Below are 19,385 nucleotides of genomic sequence, written 5' to 3' on the forward strand. Positions count from 1 at the left end.
AAACTTAAAATTTCCAGTGTAACAAGGAAATTTATTATTAGTATTATTATTATTATTATTTAGTGCTTCGTTTGTAAGGACTTTTCTAGCAATGATCACTCTTCTGTTATATTACTCAGTTCTGTGACAAGGAATGAGTAATCCCATTGAAAAGTCCATTCTCTCTTATAATATTTGTTCTAGCAATAGTACATGAATTATTTGAACAATGAGAGTAAATTGCTTCCTGTCTTAAATAAGACCACTTGCTCTTTAATCTACAGGAAACAATAAATTAATTTATATACGAGGACTATTGGATGTAAATGTATAAGGAATGGATTCAAATACTATCCCGCCATTAGAAAAAAGGAAGAATATGGCGAAGTAACTCTGCACTTATAACTTAATAATTGCTTCAATAACAATGCAATCAAAATAATTTAAACTATTAGAATATAATAGTAAGAAGTTTTTACTATTTTGGAATTCGAAAATAACATTTTCTCATATTACTTCATAGATACAGCCTCTTCATTTAATCACTAATACAACCTACCTTAACATAGCTGGTAGGAATATAACTTAGAAAAATAAAAATGGCGCACCAACGTTGGTTGTCTGAAATAGTTCCGAATTAATATTTCTCTGTTTCAACATATTGTAAAAAAAAAAGATACAGAATGACAGGTATTATATTTTACTCTGTCAAAAGTAACAGTTAGTTTTCAAGAGAAATTAAATGATATGAAATCTTGAAGTTTTACGTTCCACGGTTATGCCGGCTAGGCTAAAGGAGACGGTGATGATGGAAAATTAATTAAATGGTGAAGTGAAGAAAGTGGGAAGAAGCAGAAGAACCCTGAGAAAACACACGCACACGGTGTTTGTCCACCACAAAGCACACTTGGCGCGAGTTAGGATCGAACCAAGAACCCAGGCACCATAGATGAACGCTCTACCACTGAGCCACCGCGGCCCCATTAGTTTCCAAGAGTTGGTTATTATACTGCAGTTACAGTTGCAGTATACTCTAAAGTTAATTAGTATCCTGCAACATTTTATAACTGTGTGAAGACTCAGCTTCGTTGTTCAGCGAGAAATAAAACGTCTCAAAATATTTTCACAAGAAACTCACCAACACTGCTATCACCGTACGGTGTAGACGCTCCTCTGACACCATTGAAACACTTTGACTGCTGTGTACAGAACGAAATTTTTAGAGGAGTTATTCCATCCGTATCCAATTGACACCATTCACAACCAAGAACTCCAAAGCAATCTCTGTCGAAAGAAAACACAGTATGTAAATACATATAACATTTTAGGACGAAATTATGTAAAAATTTTAAACAAGAAACTAAGTCATAATTCTAAAATGCCGCTCCTGTATCAGTAACCATCATAGCTCGGCCTATGGCACACTCCAGTTTAATCTTATTTGTGCACATCAAGAACGTATGAAGTTACGATAGTAACAAATTATTCTTACCAACTTTTAGAAAATTTAAAAATTGATCGTGATAGTTTCTATCTGACTAGCACTCACAAGAAGCACGCAGAATTATACAAAAAGCTCAAAACAAAGGTACGATTACCCTAGCACATTTGCAACCAACACACACAGAGTTCTACAGCGTTTCAAAGGCAGAAAGGAGAAAAGGAAACTGAAATTAAAAACAAAATTAATAAGAAGTAGGGCTACCGCACTAAACTTTCTCGCTCTCAATTCTTAAAATTAAATATGTCATGCTGCAATTATGAGTAAACAATTTCGTATGGATTTGTTTTGAACAAATGACTGTAAGGTTTTTAATGAAACGTTTATTTGCGGAATGTAAACAAAATTGTCTGAGTCCGTTTTGAGAAATCTACCCGAAAACAATTTACCCAGAAGGGTAAAGTGCCCTTTCGGATTTTTTCCAGAACAATGAATTATACCATACGAGAGCGTTGTTGAAATATTGATTTATGAAGTATAAACAATTTACATTTTCAAAAATTTACATTTTTATTTTATTTTTACCTTCCAGTAAAGTACCTTATTTCTGAGGGTAAAAAAGAAAACTCCACGGTGACTCTCATAAAAACGTTATGTTCAGAACTTAACTTTGTCACAATGTACCAATGCACATAAATTAGGACGGACGGACAGATGGACAGACAACTAAAATTCATTTTCCGGCACGTAGGAGCAATGAAGCGTCTAAATCCGCTGAAATCAAGAACTCGATTGTATTTACGATTACCATACTTTCTCTTCTATTAACGCTCCAAAGTAGAAAGAAAACCTGCATGGATCATTCTCACATGTATGCATTTTCACAGAAGTAAACTCCCAAAGCGATCCTGACTTCACCACCATATTATCTTAGGTCCATTTTTTTCCCCTAACAACCTGAGGAAGAACTCCGTATACGTTCGAAACTTCGTTGTTGATAACAAATATACGCGAATGCTAAATAAGGATAAATATACTTTTGACTACGGAACACCACACATATGTAATAACAACGGCCACAGAAAAACAGTCTCTCGAAAGAAGTAACTGACAATTCTAAACATTTACTTTTACCACTCTTTTCTTTGTAACATTTATTCTACTCTATTATAATAAAATTATGTAATATGCATTGTAGTTTGTTCTACCTCTCTGAGGAACGAGATTCACAGTTTAGTTGAAAGCAAGGTTTCAAGACATCCAATAATGTTAAATCCTGTAAAGAAGGTCTCGGATGCTCTGGAAAATGTGGGCAACTTGGATTATTATCTTTCTTCTCCGTCAAATTCCCAGTACATAAGTTCACTTCTAAAGGACATTCACATGGACATTCGCACTCGTTCTGTTCCATTCGATTGCAGTTCAGACATAGACGGTCATCCTGCAATAAATAAAATAAATGGTTTGCGACCATGATTACATTAACTCTTTATTTTAATAATAATAATAATAATAATAATAATAATAATAATAATAATAATAATAATAATAATAATAATAATAATCATCATCATCATCATTATCATCATCATCATCATCATCATCTTTTCACCGAAACAAGTTATGGTAAAGAAAACTGAATAAATAAGTCAAGGAAACTTGCATTTAATCACGATTAAAATTTTGAACATAAGATTTGTACAGTCACATTCAAAAGTTGATTTTTTTTCTTTCCAACAGTTTCCGGAAAATAGATCTCTCTCTCTAAACATATGTGAAAAATAGGAAATAAGCTTTCTCTTTATATACCGGGTGTAACAAAAAAGTCAGGAGAGTGGAATATCTCGAGAAATACACTTGCAATTTAAAAATCAAGAAATATGTGCCCAATATTTTTAAAAGATCTATTCAACTATTCTAAAGCAAAGTTGCCCCCCAGTCCGTAAGAGGGAAGGAGGGTGGCAACTTTAACGTTTCAGATGGAAAACCGCTATTTTTGTTCCAGATTCGGATTCTACGACTGAAAATATGCAACTTTTACTTGTAACGCCAACAACCAACCAACGATCAAATTCTTTTATTTATATAAACATCGTGCTGCCCAAGAACAGCATTTGTAAGCTGTATAGTCCATATGACGTAAAGGTATAATCCGAATGGTGAGAAAAGTGTGTGGCTGGCTTACGAATGACCGGAAAGCGTAGTTGTCAGCGCACTAACATGATAAGACAGGGCTCTGAATTCGATTCTCAGCCCAGTTGAACTTTTTCACTTTTATTATCAAATCTTTTCTGTGCTTTAGCGAGAACGCATTCAAGAAATTATCAAGAACATAATGTTTGCAGAGGGAATCAACTTTCGAATGTGATTGCATAATCAAATAAAAACCAACATAATAAGAATTCATAAAGCCACTATAAAATACAGATACATAAATTAAATATGTACAGTCGTAAAAAGTATTCCATCATTTGTTTTTTCTATCCAAAACTAACCTCTAATTGCTATTTGAACATTATTTAGTATGCTCCGCGAACTGATTTATAACTTTGATTGTGTGTAACTTAGGTATCAGAAGTCTGCACATAATGTTTCACATGTTTGAATATCAGTTCAAAATCTATAACCATGACAATTTTTGATCTCGATCGGATTATTTTTTATTTATTTATTTTTTACTACCAGAATACCCATTCTTCGCACGGGGATAATACGTTTTACTTTGGACATAATGAGATGAATTTGGATTTAAACTACAACAGATGTGTCACTGTTTGTCTCAGCGACCCCGAAAACTATCGTTCATTTTCGATCGTTTATATATATATATATATATATATATATATATATATATATATATATATATATAATCACCTTCCCCCGAGCTGCGGGGCTGAATTTGGATTTAAAGAGCACCAAAAGTGTTACTGTTACCCTCAGCGACCCCGAAAACTATGGATTCGACACTGGTATCGGTCATTTTTGATCACTTTTAAATATCTCTTCCCTTCCCCTAAGTGGCACCGTCAAAGAGAAATTATAAAAACTATTCCAGGGCCAAACATTATCTATGTTTGAAAATTTGATCGAGATCGTTCGTGTGGTTTAAGAGATACAAAGTCACAAATTTGACTATGCTCCGTAACTCGAGAACCGAAAGCCTGCACAACATAATATTTCACACGCTTCTACAGCACGTCAAGATCTACCACCACACCAAGTTTGATTCTGATTGAAGAAGTTCGACTGAGTTCATACGATATATTGGGTCCTTCATTTTTCCGAGGGCGAAAATAGTGATTATGTATTTCACAATTAAAAGCCTCTTTGTGAAACACATAATCAGTATTAGGATTAAGTCAATGCAGGTTGCATAGATTGTCAATCAAGTCAGATCCGGAAAACTATATGTCTGTACAACTTTATTGGTAGATACCTACGTTCAACATCACAGTTCAAGTATTTCTATGTTTGCAAGTATTCTGGGAGAAAAAAAAAAATCTAGAAAAAAAGGATGCAACGAACAAGGAAATATAAATGCACAACCTCACCCTCAACCTCATGGGATTGTTCCCTCGCATATATCGCACCACCAGAATGGGACTACCGTAACTCAAAATAGGTTTTAAATTGCTATCAATTTTTAATCTGTAATAATTGTAATTTTTGTGTATTTATGAAACGTTTTCTCTACAACAATTAATACTATAGATATTGAAATAGCGTTACAATCCTTAAAAACAGAAAAGATAATAAAGTTCCTTTAGATATATTTTTCTTCCTTTTAACAATAACATTTTAGAGTTACGACAGTCTTATTCTGGGATTGTGATATATTTATCACGAATTGAAGACCTAAATATCTCAGACGCAGGTGTCAAACGCACTAAGTGTTTGCAAGCGGATTTGGACTTGTTTTGAAATACGGATTTCAATATTACCCGTCTCTGAAATATTTAAGTACTTCCTACCTCTGAAAGGGGAACACATTTCAAGAAAATGCACGTAACAGAATGCTGATTAATACAACTCTACAAATACCACAGCTCCAGTTTACCATGAAAATAGACATACAGTGTTAATAAAATTCACAATTTCTATGAACACTCACCATACTACATGGACAAAATGCTGCTATCAAATCACAAGTGGAATTCACAATACCGATAAATGCATTAGTCCCAGGGATTGCAGTTATTTGATACTTGATACCATGTTCTCCATGGACGAAGTTCGTAAGCACTGTGTCTAAGCTTGTGTTAAACTGGTAATAGCGTTGCATCGTTCTGTCCAAGTAACTGTTACACATTTTCTTCCGCACAAAATTCACGTGATTAAGTATATCATTAGCAACTAAAGGTTCTTTGTGGGTGATGTGCTGCTGCTCGACAGGGCCTCTTCCATTGGGATCAATTAAGCTTGGATGGGCAACCAAATATCCTTTATCGTCCATAATAAAACACCTAATATTCTCATCCTTGCAGAAAGACATAGTATCGAGAAGAAGTTTATACAAGTAGCCCAATGTGAAATCCATTCCCATCACCGCCACAACAGGATCCGAACTACTATGCATGGCTGCAGCTTTGCCCTCGTATATAGTATGGCTAACAGTGACCACGTAGCCAGCTCCACCTACGTCCAGGTATGGAGCAGTTAATACAACCTTCCCTGGATACTCCAACGCTCTGGAATACCACGACCTCTTGGTAGGATCATAAATAGAATCGACAACAGAGCCTGGAAACATCTGGAAGACTCCTATAGATGTTGCAATAAACCTATAAAAAAAAAGAGAAAGAAAATCAATCGTCAGTAGAATTATCATATACATTACTGAATCATATACAATTTTAAAATTTCCTTAATGCAGCTCTCTCCTCCCTGTTCCATTCTATTATTTTCTTCTAATATGACACATTTGATAATATTTATGTTTATTAGACGTCTATTTGAAATGAAATTTCTATTTTTTACGTTCCACGATAATGCTCTTTAAGCTAAAGGAAACGGCTGACTAATGAAAGTCAGTGATTATGAAATGATTTGTGATCAGAATGTGGGAGGAAGCGGAAGAAACCAGAGAAAATACATGGAAACAACGTTGTCCACCAGAAACTCGCTTGGTCGAGGATCGAACCAGAGGCACCTCGCACCAGCAGTATAGATGGTTGTTTGATTTTTACATATATAACTATATTCTAATTCATACAACTATATTCTAATAGACTAACGGATAGTAATGAATTATATTCAAGATATAAATAGTGAAATCACATCAAACAGCTATGCCCTCAGTGGAATTCCAACTTATGTCTGAGCACTGTCCTAGTGCCCGATAGATTACTGGGAAATACGAAATGAAATCTTTAATATCCAACGATTATGTATTGAAGGTTAAAGGACTTAAGTTGATTTTGAGTTTAACGTCTCGTTCAGCAGCGAGGCTATATGAGACGTGGACCTATTGATTAGCGTGGAATCCGAACCACATGAGCTCTTGCCGAGAAATCGAAATCGGGTATGCCGCGCCAAAGACGCGCACGCTAACCTCTTAGCCACATAGGAGCTCGTGTAGGCTAAAGAAGACGGATAATAAATGTAAAGAAATATGTTTTTTTAAAAAAACTGGAATTATTTATTAACTCTTATTTTAAATGGGAAAGTTAAGGCTCGTTGCTTTTTCTTACACTTAACCATTTAATACATTAATAAAAGAATAGCAAATATAATATTAAAAACACAAAATACATAGGAAGAACATTGTAACTGAAAAAAAAAAAAAAAACATAAATCTTCAGAACAGAGAAGGAAATACAAAGGGAATTAACTTAGATGACAGTGATTACTGGTAATCGGACTCAAGAAAATGTTTTAATTTCCTTTTAAAAAAGAAACAGTTGGTGAGATTTTAATTGTATCACGGACTGAATTCCATAGCTACATAGTGCTTGCTGTAAAATATTTCGATTAAAAAATTGTTTTATGAGGTGGAATTTTAAAAGTTAAAAGCTCATAGGACATGTCTGTATGGAGTGAGAGGTTCCTAGGGATTGAAATTGATGATACAAGTACTCAGGTTGAACAACTTTTAAAACTTTGTATAACGCAATTAAACTCTGGTATGAATGACAGCTTGCCAGATTGACTCACTGTGATTGTTTCCTGTTAGGAGTTAATATCGCATCAGATTAAGTATAAATCGTATGCAGATGTTTTGTATTCTTTGTAACCGAATCGCAAGTCGTTCAACTTCTATCTTGGTACACAGTACCGAAATACGAGGGAGGATCAGAAACTAAAGTTACAAGGCTGATATTTCTGGAGTTTCGCCTGTTATAGAGGAATGAGGGGTGTGTGGTAATTTTAATACAAGGAGTTGGCAATTGCGCAGACTTTCCGCCACCTATTGTGCTAGTTGTAGGTAAATACAAATGGCGACTCTTTTGGAAAGCTGATCTCGCGAAGAAGTCTGCTCAGTTATTCGATTTGTGTGGATAAAACATGTAACCGCGGGTGAAATTCACCGGCAGCTGGTAGAGATTTACAGACAGACTGTAATGTCTCGTCAGCATGTTGGAGAATGGTGTCGAAAGTTCGCAGCTGCTAGAGAGAACGTCACCCATACAGCCCGGAAGACCACCACACTGTTAAATCAGTTTCACTGGGATTCATCGACCACCCTCCCTACAGCCCTGACCTCGCTCCAAGCGACTTTCATCTGTTTCCGTGCTTGAAGGAGCACTTACGAGGCCTTCGCTCCGCTTCAGATGAGAAGGTGAAACACTTCGTGACAACGAGGCTGAACACGCAAGGGTAGGATTTTTAGCAGGAGAGAATCTTCAGACTCATCTCACGATGCGACAAGTGCCTCAAACGATATGAAGACTATATCACAAAATAACCTAATGTGTGTACTATGTGTTGGCTGTATTGATTGTATGACATATACACGTTTCACTACATGCTTCGTAACCGTACTTTCTGATCACTCCTCGTAGTAAAGATGGGAAAATGGAATGAAATCTTTAAGTTTTACGTCTCACGGTTATGCCGGTTAGGCTAAAGGAGACCCTGATGAGAAATAAATGAAATGGTGGAATGAAGAAAGTGGGAGGAAACGGGAGAACCCCGAGGAAACCCACGCACACGATGTTTGTCCACTACAAAGTTCACTTGTCGGGAGCAGGGTTCGAACCCGGGAACACCTGCACCAGAGGTGAACGCTCTACCACTGAGCCACCGTGACCTCATAGTAAAGATGGGATAATACTAATGAGTGCACTAGTGTAATCTTTATGTCTTAAGAAAGTACTTTCTTCAGTCTCTGCAACGAAACAAAACCAAAGAATTTCAAGAAAATTCATGGACACAATGGTGTCTCCTACAAACTCACATGGTCTGGGATCAAACTAAAGACACTTCAAAACCGGTGCAGCATCTGGCCAATGTCAACCAGTGATAACTATTGATATTTTCAGCAAGAAACGCCCCGTAAGGCGATATATCAACATATTATTTAGAGTTTAACTATTTCCTATTAAGGTGAATGTAACAGTGCGCAATAGGTAACTGGTAAACGCAATCACCAATATATGGCACCACGTTTTCCTTATCTTTCGAATATATGTTTCAGGAGCGACAATATTCGAAATAATTCCGTGAAACAACTCACGAGATTGATGTTGACACTCTAACAAAGACAATCAATAATCATACGATAGTGATTTTTTTTCGTTATTGAAAAATTATTAGTACGTACTGCTCAGGTAAAAATAAAAGACCTCAAACTAGGGCTATGCAATTATTTCGACATCCAATTTTCCAATATTTTGATCTTGATGCTATATCGACACCGTTCTACAACATCCTAATCCAGATATCACACAGCCTTTAGCTCAATTTGTCTTTGGTTAAAGTTTCAACGTCTAGTTCTTGAAAATTATGACAGCAGTATTATGAATATTGCTTCTTCCTAAACACACATCGGAATTAATTTTATGGTGTTTGGGACTCCTTACGTTTAGCTCAAAATATATGTTTAATTCGGTTTACTGCATTTCAAATCACGTTTAATGTACCTTTCCTTATATTCTCACAGCTAGAGCGCTCGACTTCAGTGCAAGTGACCGCCGAGACTAACTCTGCTGCGAGTACAACGAAACGAAAAAAAAAAAAACACGGGTAGTGGTTAGAATCCCACTTCGATAGTAGATCTGATCCTTCGTAACCTCGGTGTTACATGTATTGTAAAACAAAGTCAAAGGTTCAATTTACTGTATAAATATCACCTTAAAGGGCAACCCTTTCATCTGTTTCGAGAGACTACTAATTCTCTGATAACCGTCACATCTACAACGCAGGCCATATTCCTAAATTAAATAATAACTTCTTTCGAGTCAGGGCAACTTTCAGAAAAAAAAAAAATCCTAAGTGAACAGTAATAACACGTCGCAATAAATTGTGACTAATCTACTTCGCTATATTTTGCAGTCTATTTTAAAATGACAAACATTATACTACTTCTCTGCAATTCGACACATAAAAAGCTGGGCAAGCTTTTCGAAATCTTGAAATGAAATGAAATGTTTAAGTTTTACGTTCCACGGTTATGCCGGCTAGGATAAAGGAGACGGTGATTATGAGAAATGAATGAAACGATGGAATGAAGAAAATGGAAGGAAACGGGAGAACCCGAGAAAACCAACACACACGGTGTTTGTCCACCACAAAGCTCACTTAGCGCGAGCTGGGATCGAACCAAGGACCCCACGCAGCAGAGATGAACGCTCTACCACTGAGCCACAGCGGCCGTCTGGCCACTTTTTCGAGTCCTGCATATTGGATACTCTACTAAACTCATTTTGTCAAAAATCAAACGTTTCTACCCCGAAAGTGATACTATTAAAATAATAATAATAATATAATTTTTAACTTACCTTCTTACAATATATTTATTTAAGACACTTTCGTGGTATTGCTTCTTCCACTCTGATATTATTTGTGCAGTTGCTAGAACATCATTGCGCACTAGTGGCTTCAATCCAGGATTGGGTAACCCTTTTCCTCTACTATTAATATATGCCATGTAATCTTGAACAACAGAGACTGTATCATCTGCTCTTAAATGCTCAAATGGCGACTGGAAACACGATGGAGACAAAAACAGTACGCCAGTATCTGTGAAATATTTTTTTTTTTTTTAGTATGTATGAAATACGTATGTAATAATCAGTACCACAGATGTTATTTACATATATACACAAAAATGCAGATAGATACGCTTGCTATAATCTGAATAACTATACTCTAAATAGCTTGAATGTAATGATAACAAAAATTGAGTACTCACCAAAGTATCCAAATACGAGGGTAAGTCAAAAATTATCCGCAATGTAGCTATAACTTTTCTTACATTGATCATACTGACATCTATCGTCGTTTATTTTATTGTTATGTTATTGTAGTCTTGCTATGAAAGTTTGATTCTAATTTCTCCATTTGTCTTCCTTTTGTTGCAGATAGATCCTGGCCGCTCCATTAGAAGTTTGCACCAAAGAGGAACAACGAGCAGTAATCAGGAGCCGTAATCCAACAAAGAATTTCGGCACAATACGGAAACAGTGTCTTGCCGCAACGGAGTGTCCACAAATGGATTGAAAAATGCAAAAATGGTCGCACAAGTGTTACGCACGAAGAATGAGCCAGATGACCATCTACGGCCACAAATGATAACAACATTGAGCGTGCACGTGACATGGTTCTGTTCGACTATTGATGAAGTGGCACATTGTCTGGAAATTAGTCATGGTTCCTGATACACTTTCCGACCACAAAAACAGGATCATTGATCGTTGTTCCTCTTCGGTGCAAACTTCTAATGGAGGAGCCATGAGCTATCTGCAACGGAATTAGGATCAAATTTTCATAGCATGAGTTTGAACCACAACAGCATAACAATAAAATAAACGAGGACAGAGATCGATATTAACAATGTAAGAAAAGTTATAGCTACATTATGGATAGTTTTTTACATAACCTCGTAGCAATCCTAACGCAAATTAAAATCAATGTTTGATTAATCTCCAAAAACTATTTCTACAGAGTAAATGTTTATTTTCCTCCAGTCTGAATAAAGGTACTGAGACAATAGCATAGGATATTAACAAGGAAATTGATCAATGAATGCAATTCTTCCCGCAACGTAATTTTTGTACAGGGTACGCACTGAAGGAAGCGGAAACCTGTCGCTGAAACATTTGTGTTCGGACTGCTATTTGGATGCTTTGGTGAATACTCAACTTCTGTAATAAATATTCATATCATTTTACTCTTTACGTAATTTCAATGTAGTTTGTAGTATAATCAGAATGTGGGTTACTAGTATTAATAACAGGATTTTAAATGTATTTATTATTATTATTATTATTATTGATTTGTGGATTTACTGAATATTCAAGGAATCTGTTGCATGATTTACGTAAACTTAGTTATTCTATAAAAGAATCTTTTCTCGGAGTAGAAACAGAAAGTAATAACTTATAGACAGATCAAGATAAGGTTACTTACTAGTTTTTAACGGAATGTACGAGGGGCAGTCAAAAAGTTCCCGGAATGTTGTTGTAGTTTTGGCGTTTGTGATGCAATCACAATAAAGCTTGTACAGTACAGTTCTTAGGTTGCCTAATTATAAATTTGACAAGTGTAAACAGGTCATAACACTCACACTTCACGGTACTGTAACTAAACATAGGAGAATGTGTTGACCAGCTGGTGCATTGTTACAGTTCGTGCAACTCGCCAACATCAAGTTTTTTTACACAAATTGGGGAAATCTGCTTCAGATATCTACTTCAATAGCCTTAAAGTCAGTTTACCGTGACAATGCTTTAAGGGAAACAGCATTGGTACCTGTTTTGTCTCCATAGAAAACATCAAAATTAACGTGACAGCTGAACTTCGAAACATACCAAAAGAGGACTTTCGTCGCTGTTTCCAGCAATCGCAGCAGCGGCGGAACAAGTGCGTGTGCTCCAAGGGTGCCTACTTTGAAGGCGATTAAGGATATGTGTAATTATTAGAGACCGGATGTTAGGCAAAATGCCTATTCTTTAATATTAAAGATATGATCAAAATAGCGTTTTAAAGTTTATGTGGGGGGTTATAGTTTCGATTTAAGCCAATTTTATTTTGCCTATTTTGCCTATTTCGACCTTTACTGCCTGAATAATTGCTTTAGTGCCTAATGTTGCCTAGCCTATTCTATGCATTTTCTTTAAAATAAGCCTTCATTGGGAAAATATATAATTTATACAACATAAATAAAGACGCATATATACGTATAATAAGTGTTTGTAAATACAAGCACGTGCTACGTTCCAATGTACATACAGGGTGAACTTCAAAGATGTGCACATACTTTGGGAGGTGATTAATGACATCAAAAGAAGACAAAAAGTCCTCTTGTATTTTGTCGAATTCTGTGTCGTGTACGAGTGACAGTGGTGTCAACTTGGAATCGAAAATCGAATCTTGACAATTGAAACGGAACAGATAGATGTGCACATACGTTGGGAGGTGATTCGTGACATAAAAAGAAGACAAAAGTCCTGTTGCATGTTGTCGAATTCCTCGTCGTGTACGAGTTACAGAGGTGCCAACTTGGAATCGAAAATCGTGCACATACTTCGACAGATGATTCGTGACATGTAAAGACGACAAAAAGTCCTCTTGAATGTCAGGAAACACCTCCCGAAGTATGTGCACACTTTTATGTCTCGTTCCAATTGTCAGGATTCGATTTTCAATTTTAAGATGGCACCTCTGTCACTTGTACACGACGCGGAATTCCACAACATGCAACAGGACTTTTTGCCTTCTTTTGATATGCATCATGCAACAGGTCTTCTTTTGATATCACGAATCACCTCCCGAAGTAGGTGCAGATCTTCTAGGTTCACCCAGTATGTATGGAATGCATAACAAGCTTCGTTTTTATATGTACAATGAAAGAAGATATTACAAACATGTATGTTTCTATATTCTTTGAACATTATCTATGACCTGAATCTATTTTTTAATGGTATTGAGTATTTATCTTCATTATTTCGAGTTACATTTTAGTGCCTATTTTACTGCCTATTTGCCTGCCTATTTTACAGGTTTTTAGTGCCTAAACATCCGGTCTCTAGTAATTATATTGTGGTAATAAAGAGCTATAATAAAATTCCGGAAACATTTTGACTGCACCTCGTATAATTTATTATATGTACACTCATGTCCAAAATTATTGTCGCATGTCTATAAATATGTTGTTGTAGGAATATAATTTGATAACGAATTCGACCGGTATTTCTTATAATGTTAGTATGTGTATAATCGGCAAAGAAATGTATGTGGCAAATTTCATGTCAAAAGAGAAGTAAATAAGAACAATAAAACGAAACTAAATCTTTCTTGTCCATTTATCAACATTTTATTTTACTCATTATAATTTTCGTATTTATAATTCTTTTTCTATGAGACTTACTAAAATATACATTTCCCGATTATACACATAATATCAGTATTAAAAGTACCCTGCAAAATCATTATCAAATTATATTCTTACAAGAAGACAGTTATAGATATGCGACAATCATTTTGGACATGAGTGTACGTTGCTGAAAATAATTTTTCGATATTTTTATTATGTTCAATTTATTAAAGACATATACAATGTTCTGAACAAATAAGTTAAATGAAACAATATTAAAGCCGAACGAACAAAATAAGTTGGCTCTACTAATGCCTTTTAGGTTTTGAACAGAAAGAAAATGTTAATACAGATTGCACATTCAATTAGAAATTTACACAAAGCATTTCACTGATTCACAATTTCATTACAAAAATACTTAATTCTTATCAAATAAAACTATTAGACCTAGTACTTGGAGAATTCTTAGTTATTAATTGAACTATACAACATCCATTATTATTAACTGATAGCCTTGACAACTGGAATATCGACATTGTGCAATCCTGAATAACTTACCTAATGTTGCCATTTGCCTGAAGTACCTACAAAGGGAGATTTTAGACGATGCTGGAAGAAGATCCAGACGATGATAGATGGATTCTATCGGTTGAGCTACATAAACTTCAGATAACATTTTTATCTGTGTCTCTCGTTTGGTAGAAACTATACATATAATATATGGAGCATCGCTAATGTGCTGCCAAGTATACGTCACCTACGAAAAAAATAAAAAATAAAAATAAAATAAACAAATAAAAAGAAAATCATATAAAATCATATTAAAAAAAATAAAACTGGTTTTGAGGAGACAAGGAAACTTTCTGAGGGTGCTCCTTCTGAATAGCTTAACCACAAAACAGTTAACACAATCATTCTACAATTGTTTATATATGTATTCCATTTAAACAGGAAAAATTTATATTTTCGAAGAAAGAAATGTTTCACCCTCTTGCTTACGCTTGGCCAAAGTCCCCCAACATATAGTAGAGTATGTGGGGAAAATAATATTAAAAACCCTTACAAATGTTGGATTGGGGAACTTGATACACCATATAGAATCTAATCTGCATGTTAACATTTACAAGTCATGACAGAACTCACTTCCAAATATGAAGGAAAAGAACTTAAAATATCCAGACAGTACTCCCAAAAAGTTCCAGGTGCGGAGATAGTCTTCAAAACAAATAAATAAAATATTTAAAAAATCAATCAATCAATCAAAAAAACATTTATTTAAAAGGACCTGAAAATTACTTAAAGTACAATGTTATTTCGTATAATAAAATAATTCAGACTCAATTCTTGTCTTTGTATCGTGTTGCAAAGCACATGTACGAGCATAAAACTACTTTTTTTCAGACTCTACAGCAAAAAGATACATAAAAATAACGGATAATACATATTTTACACACACGCAGTGGGAAAAAGAAAATATGTCACATGGATAAAGAAAAACAGTCATTATAGAGTTCAGTTATTTTTTCCATAACAGATAGCGTTATCCGAGGATCATTCAATAATTATGCAAACGAATTTTTGTCTACTTACTTTTTTTTTTTTTAAGTAGCTCTTTGCAAGCTCTCAATGTAGTCTTCTGGCTTCTCAATGACCGAGTCCCGACGTCCGGGAAGTTTCAATATTTTATCAAAGTCGCTGCTTTTGATGTTTTTGGATGGCTCGGGTAACAGCACCAGAAAGTTCTTCGAGATTAAAAGCGACGTCCAACAATAGGTTACTTCAACTTTGGAAATAGATCAAGTCTGGTGGACTCATGTCCGGATTGTAGGGAGCATGAGGTAATACTGCCCAATCGCACTCGCGTATTTCTTCACTTACGATATTTTTGAACTGCGGTCGAGTTTTGTGCATTTTTCATGATGATATATCTCTGTGAACTTCAGTAACATGGAACACTATTATGGTCCATTCCTTGGTCACTGACCATAAACAAAAATCATTATTTATTTAACTTTTAATTGAGCTCCTGTACTGTAGCCAAAGCAAAACTATCACTTAACTCAGTATGGTGTGCTTATTCCACAAAAAATATGAAATCTTGAGTTAGGGTCCATTCAAAATTTTTGTGGTCCCTCATCCAAAAAATCAAATATATTTCACTCAATCAAATATTTTCTTGTACGCCTTATATCTCGAGAACTACATATAGTGTAGCAAACCAAAACTACCACTTAGCTCACTATGATGTTCTTATTCCGTAAAAAATACAAAATCTCAATTTAAGGGCATTTAAAATTTTCGTGGCTCCTGATCCAAAAAATCCAATATATTTCATTCAACCAAACGTTTTCTTGTACGTCTTATATCTGGAGAACTGCATAAAGTGTATCCAAACCAAAGCTACCACTTAACTCAGTTTGATGTGCTTATTCCCTAAAATATACGGAAACTGGATTTAGAGGCCGTTCAAAAATTTTGTGGCTCCTGACCCAACATCTAATTATTGACCAAGATCGCAATCTTTTGATCCATTTTTGGATCATTCCTAAAATTCCTGTTTGAATCATTGGTCAGAATTCAGTATACTGGCGTCGATGGAATGACTGTAAATCTCTGGAAGTTCCTTACATGTTACGCGACAATCTTCTTCAAAAGCATTTGTCGCAAGTTGCACACCTCGTTCATCACTTATGATTTCAGCCTTTATGGTTTTGAAAAATCGTTTATGCTAACACGACCACTACAGAAACGAGTAGCTCAACGAGAAACTGCACTAAAACTTACTGTTAACTCACGCAAACTCCATATAAAGCAGTGTGGACTTCTGTCGGGTTTTTGTCACGTAAAGTTTCAGTCTTCATCTACAATCTCTGATCATCAACATACATAGTACCCGAAACACCTGCATCCTACATTTCCAACACTAGTCAAGCCAAGATGCGTGCACTACAGAGCTCACAAGCATACATCCTGCTATATCATAAACTGAAGTTCGAATGACACAAGGTTAACTGCGATTGCATCATTCACTACATAATGTTGCCAACCTGTGCATTATTTATGAAATTACCCTCGTATAAACAAACTGGAGAACATAGGAGAAAAAAAAAATACTACGTTATAGCCTTTAAGTATACAAAGAGATTCATATAACATAAATTAAAGAAAATAATGCTGAGTAATATTCGTTACTCTATCTTAACTTCAGTTGAACTAGAAAAGCTTTATAGGATTAATGCCTACGTTTACTTCGTTTGTTTAGTAGGCTAAGTTGTCTAGCAGTAGTACATTAGTTGTCCAGTAGTAGTTCACTAGGCTTCAGTGCTTAAACAAGGTGTCTACTGAGTTTCAATTTCAAAATTCCAGTATATTTCCACTACATTCAGTATAACTATCAACAAAATTCCACTACCTAATACAATGATTTTTTTAAAGTTCTTTAGAGATAATCACACTCTTGATGATTTCAGGTTTGTAATTGTTTTGCCATCAAAAGAACATTTTATTTTTAATAAATTTCGTTAGTCTTCATTTTTTTTAATACAATGATTTTTTAAACATTTTTAAAGGGCCTCCCAACTAACCTCACAGCCCTCCACCCACCCACTGCATTAAATGTCTTAATTACAAAATGTATACACCTCTTGCTTTGGAAAAATTGTATCTCAATGGATACAAAATTGTTTCTAAGACTACAAAAAGTGTTGTTGACAAATTACCAGTTTCATGATTTTTCCAGTATGTGGATCAAAATTCCAGTATATTTCCAGCATTTCCAGTATCAAAATTAATTTCCATAATTCAAGTATTTCCAGTATTTCCAATATCAGTAGACACCCTGTTAAAGTCAAGTTTTAAGTAATATCTATTACCTCTATAAATATATAAATAAATACAAAAATAGTAGTCGAGTTATCTATTATCCTCAACATAACAGCAAATTGACATATCGTATTCCAACTATCCTGAATACTGAATACGTACATCGGAATACTATCCACCAGATTCTCAAGAATCCATACATTTGAGATCTGAATCATTGAAACAAATATTCGAAAATACTGTCATCGCCAGTTCAAAACAGCAATTCAATTCTATTAATATCACACAGAGATATTTCCTTGTTGATAAACCTCAGAAGCTAGTTAACATTTCTTACACAAACTTCTGCGAATATATTAAAATGTTAAAAAACACTGGATTCATTTTCTGAACTGATATATGTGTAAATAAGAACTTTCAAGTACTTTCTACTTTGGTACATATTTCTTCAAATAATTATAAAAATATAAAAGTTTTTCAACTTCAAACACAACTTATCACAGTGAAATCAATTAAAAAAGCTAGCCGCAAAAGTAAATAAATATGGCATTAGTTATGGTGAAATAGACGACTTAAGGGTTTTTAAGACAGTGTTCCAACTTCCTTTTACGTACTGGGAGCCAAGGAGCGCGCTTTAGCTCGCCACTCCTCAGGATGGAATATATTTGATATTACCGGCTGTTCAGCGATGTTCAACTGCTTGGCCTTTCCTTTGGTTAAGTGGCAACAACGCGATTACCTTACCTTACTTTTCTTTAACTTTGGCCCTAACTTGATAACGTCTTCAAGAGTTTTATATATATATATATATATATATATATATATATATATATATATATATATATATATATATATATTCACGGGAATCACATCCTGGAATGTACTCCAGTACCACAAATACATAGAAAACACGTGACTAAGAATCACCTGCTACAACAACTAATAATAATAATAATAATTTATATTTACCACATCATCTCTATCATGACCGTTACGCTTTCTTCGCACCGTAGTCGACGCTTGTCCACTGATGTTATGCAAAATTAAATCCCGAATCCTACCAAAATCTACAACGTTCTCCAAATGAATTATATCAGTTGGCATCGGCTGCTCCCCAGCAATGCTTGGCCGAGTGAAAGTGGGATGCATTAGAACAAAACCTGAAAACCACATCAAAAATTAATACATAAATAAAAAGGCAATGAAAGGTATCAACAGCAAGCACAATAATCTAAACCAATACCATGGACCAAACACTTTTACTGAATTTCAATAGGAAACTACATTTAAAAGACAAATCAAATGCAATGTACATTTTAGAATGAATCACAATATTCAGAACTGAAAGCAAAAATAATGCTCATTATGTTGTATGAATGAAGTTGCTAACTTGAAGAGAATAGTAGTTTATGATATCCGAAAATACTTGATGCAAAAACAGAAAAGAAACAATGGGTCGATGGAGAAATTTATACCACATGTAATGGTCACTGAATATTAGACTATAAAAATTAAGATGGACGGGACACATCGCTCAAATGCGCAAGGCGTGTAGAATTCTAGTTGAGAATCCCTTGGGAAAGAGACCTTTGGGTAGACAAAGATAAAGATAATAATAGTAAAGCAAGAACTTCGGAAAGTGAATAGCACAATTCTAATGGTCAGGTT

General features: G+C 34.9%; 1 protein-coding gene across 1 annotated transcript in view; it reads right to left on the minus strand.

The window, feature by feature from the left end:
* Positions 1–19,385, minus strand: part of LOC145687996 (VWFA and cache domain-containing protein 1) — a 91,329-nt gene that overhangs the window by 33,144 nt on the left and 38,800 nt on the right. Inside the window, exons 11-16 of the mRNA XM_081761651.1 lie at positions 18,687–18,877; positions 14,454–14,652; positions 10,360–10,600; positions 5,532–6,201; positions 2,629–2,861; positions 1,118–1,263 (exon numbers count right to left, since the gene is read on the minus strand). Of these exons, the coding sequence (XP_081617777.1) occupies positions 1,118–1,263; positions 2,629–2,861; positions 5,532–6,201; positions 10,360–10,600; positions 14,454–14,652; positions 18,687–18,877 (1,680 nt within the window). The remainder of the gene's footprint in view (positions 1–1,117; positions 1,264–2,628; positions 2,862–5,531; positions 6,202–10,359; positions 10,601–14,453; positions 14,653–18,686; positions 18,878–19,385) is intronic.

Source organism: Thermobia domestica, chromosome 6, assembly GCF_964235325.1.
Source record: "Thermobia domestica chromosome 6, izTheDome1.hap1.1, whole genome shotgun sequence".
Taxonomy (NCBI): Eukaryota; Metazoa; Arthropoda; class Insecta; order Zygentoma; family Lepismatidae; genus Thermobia; species Thermobia domestica.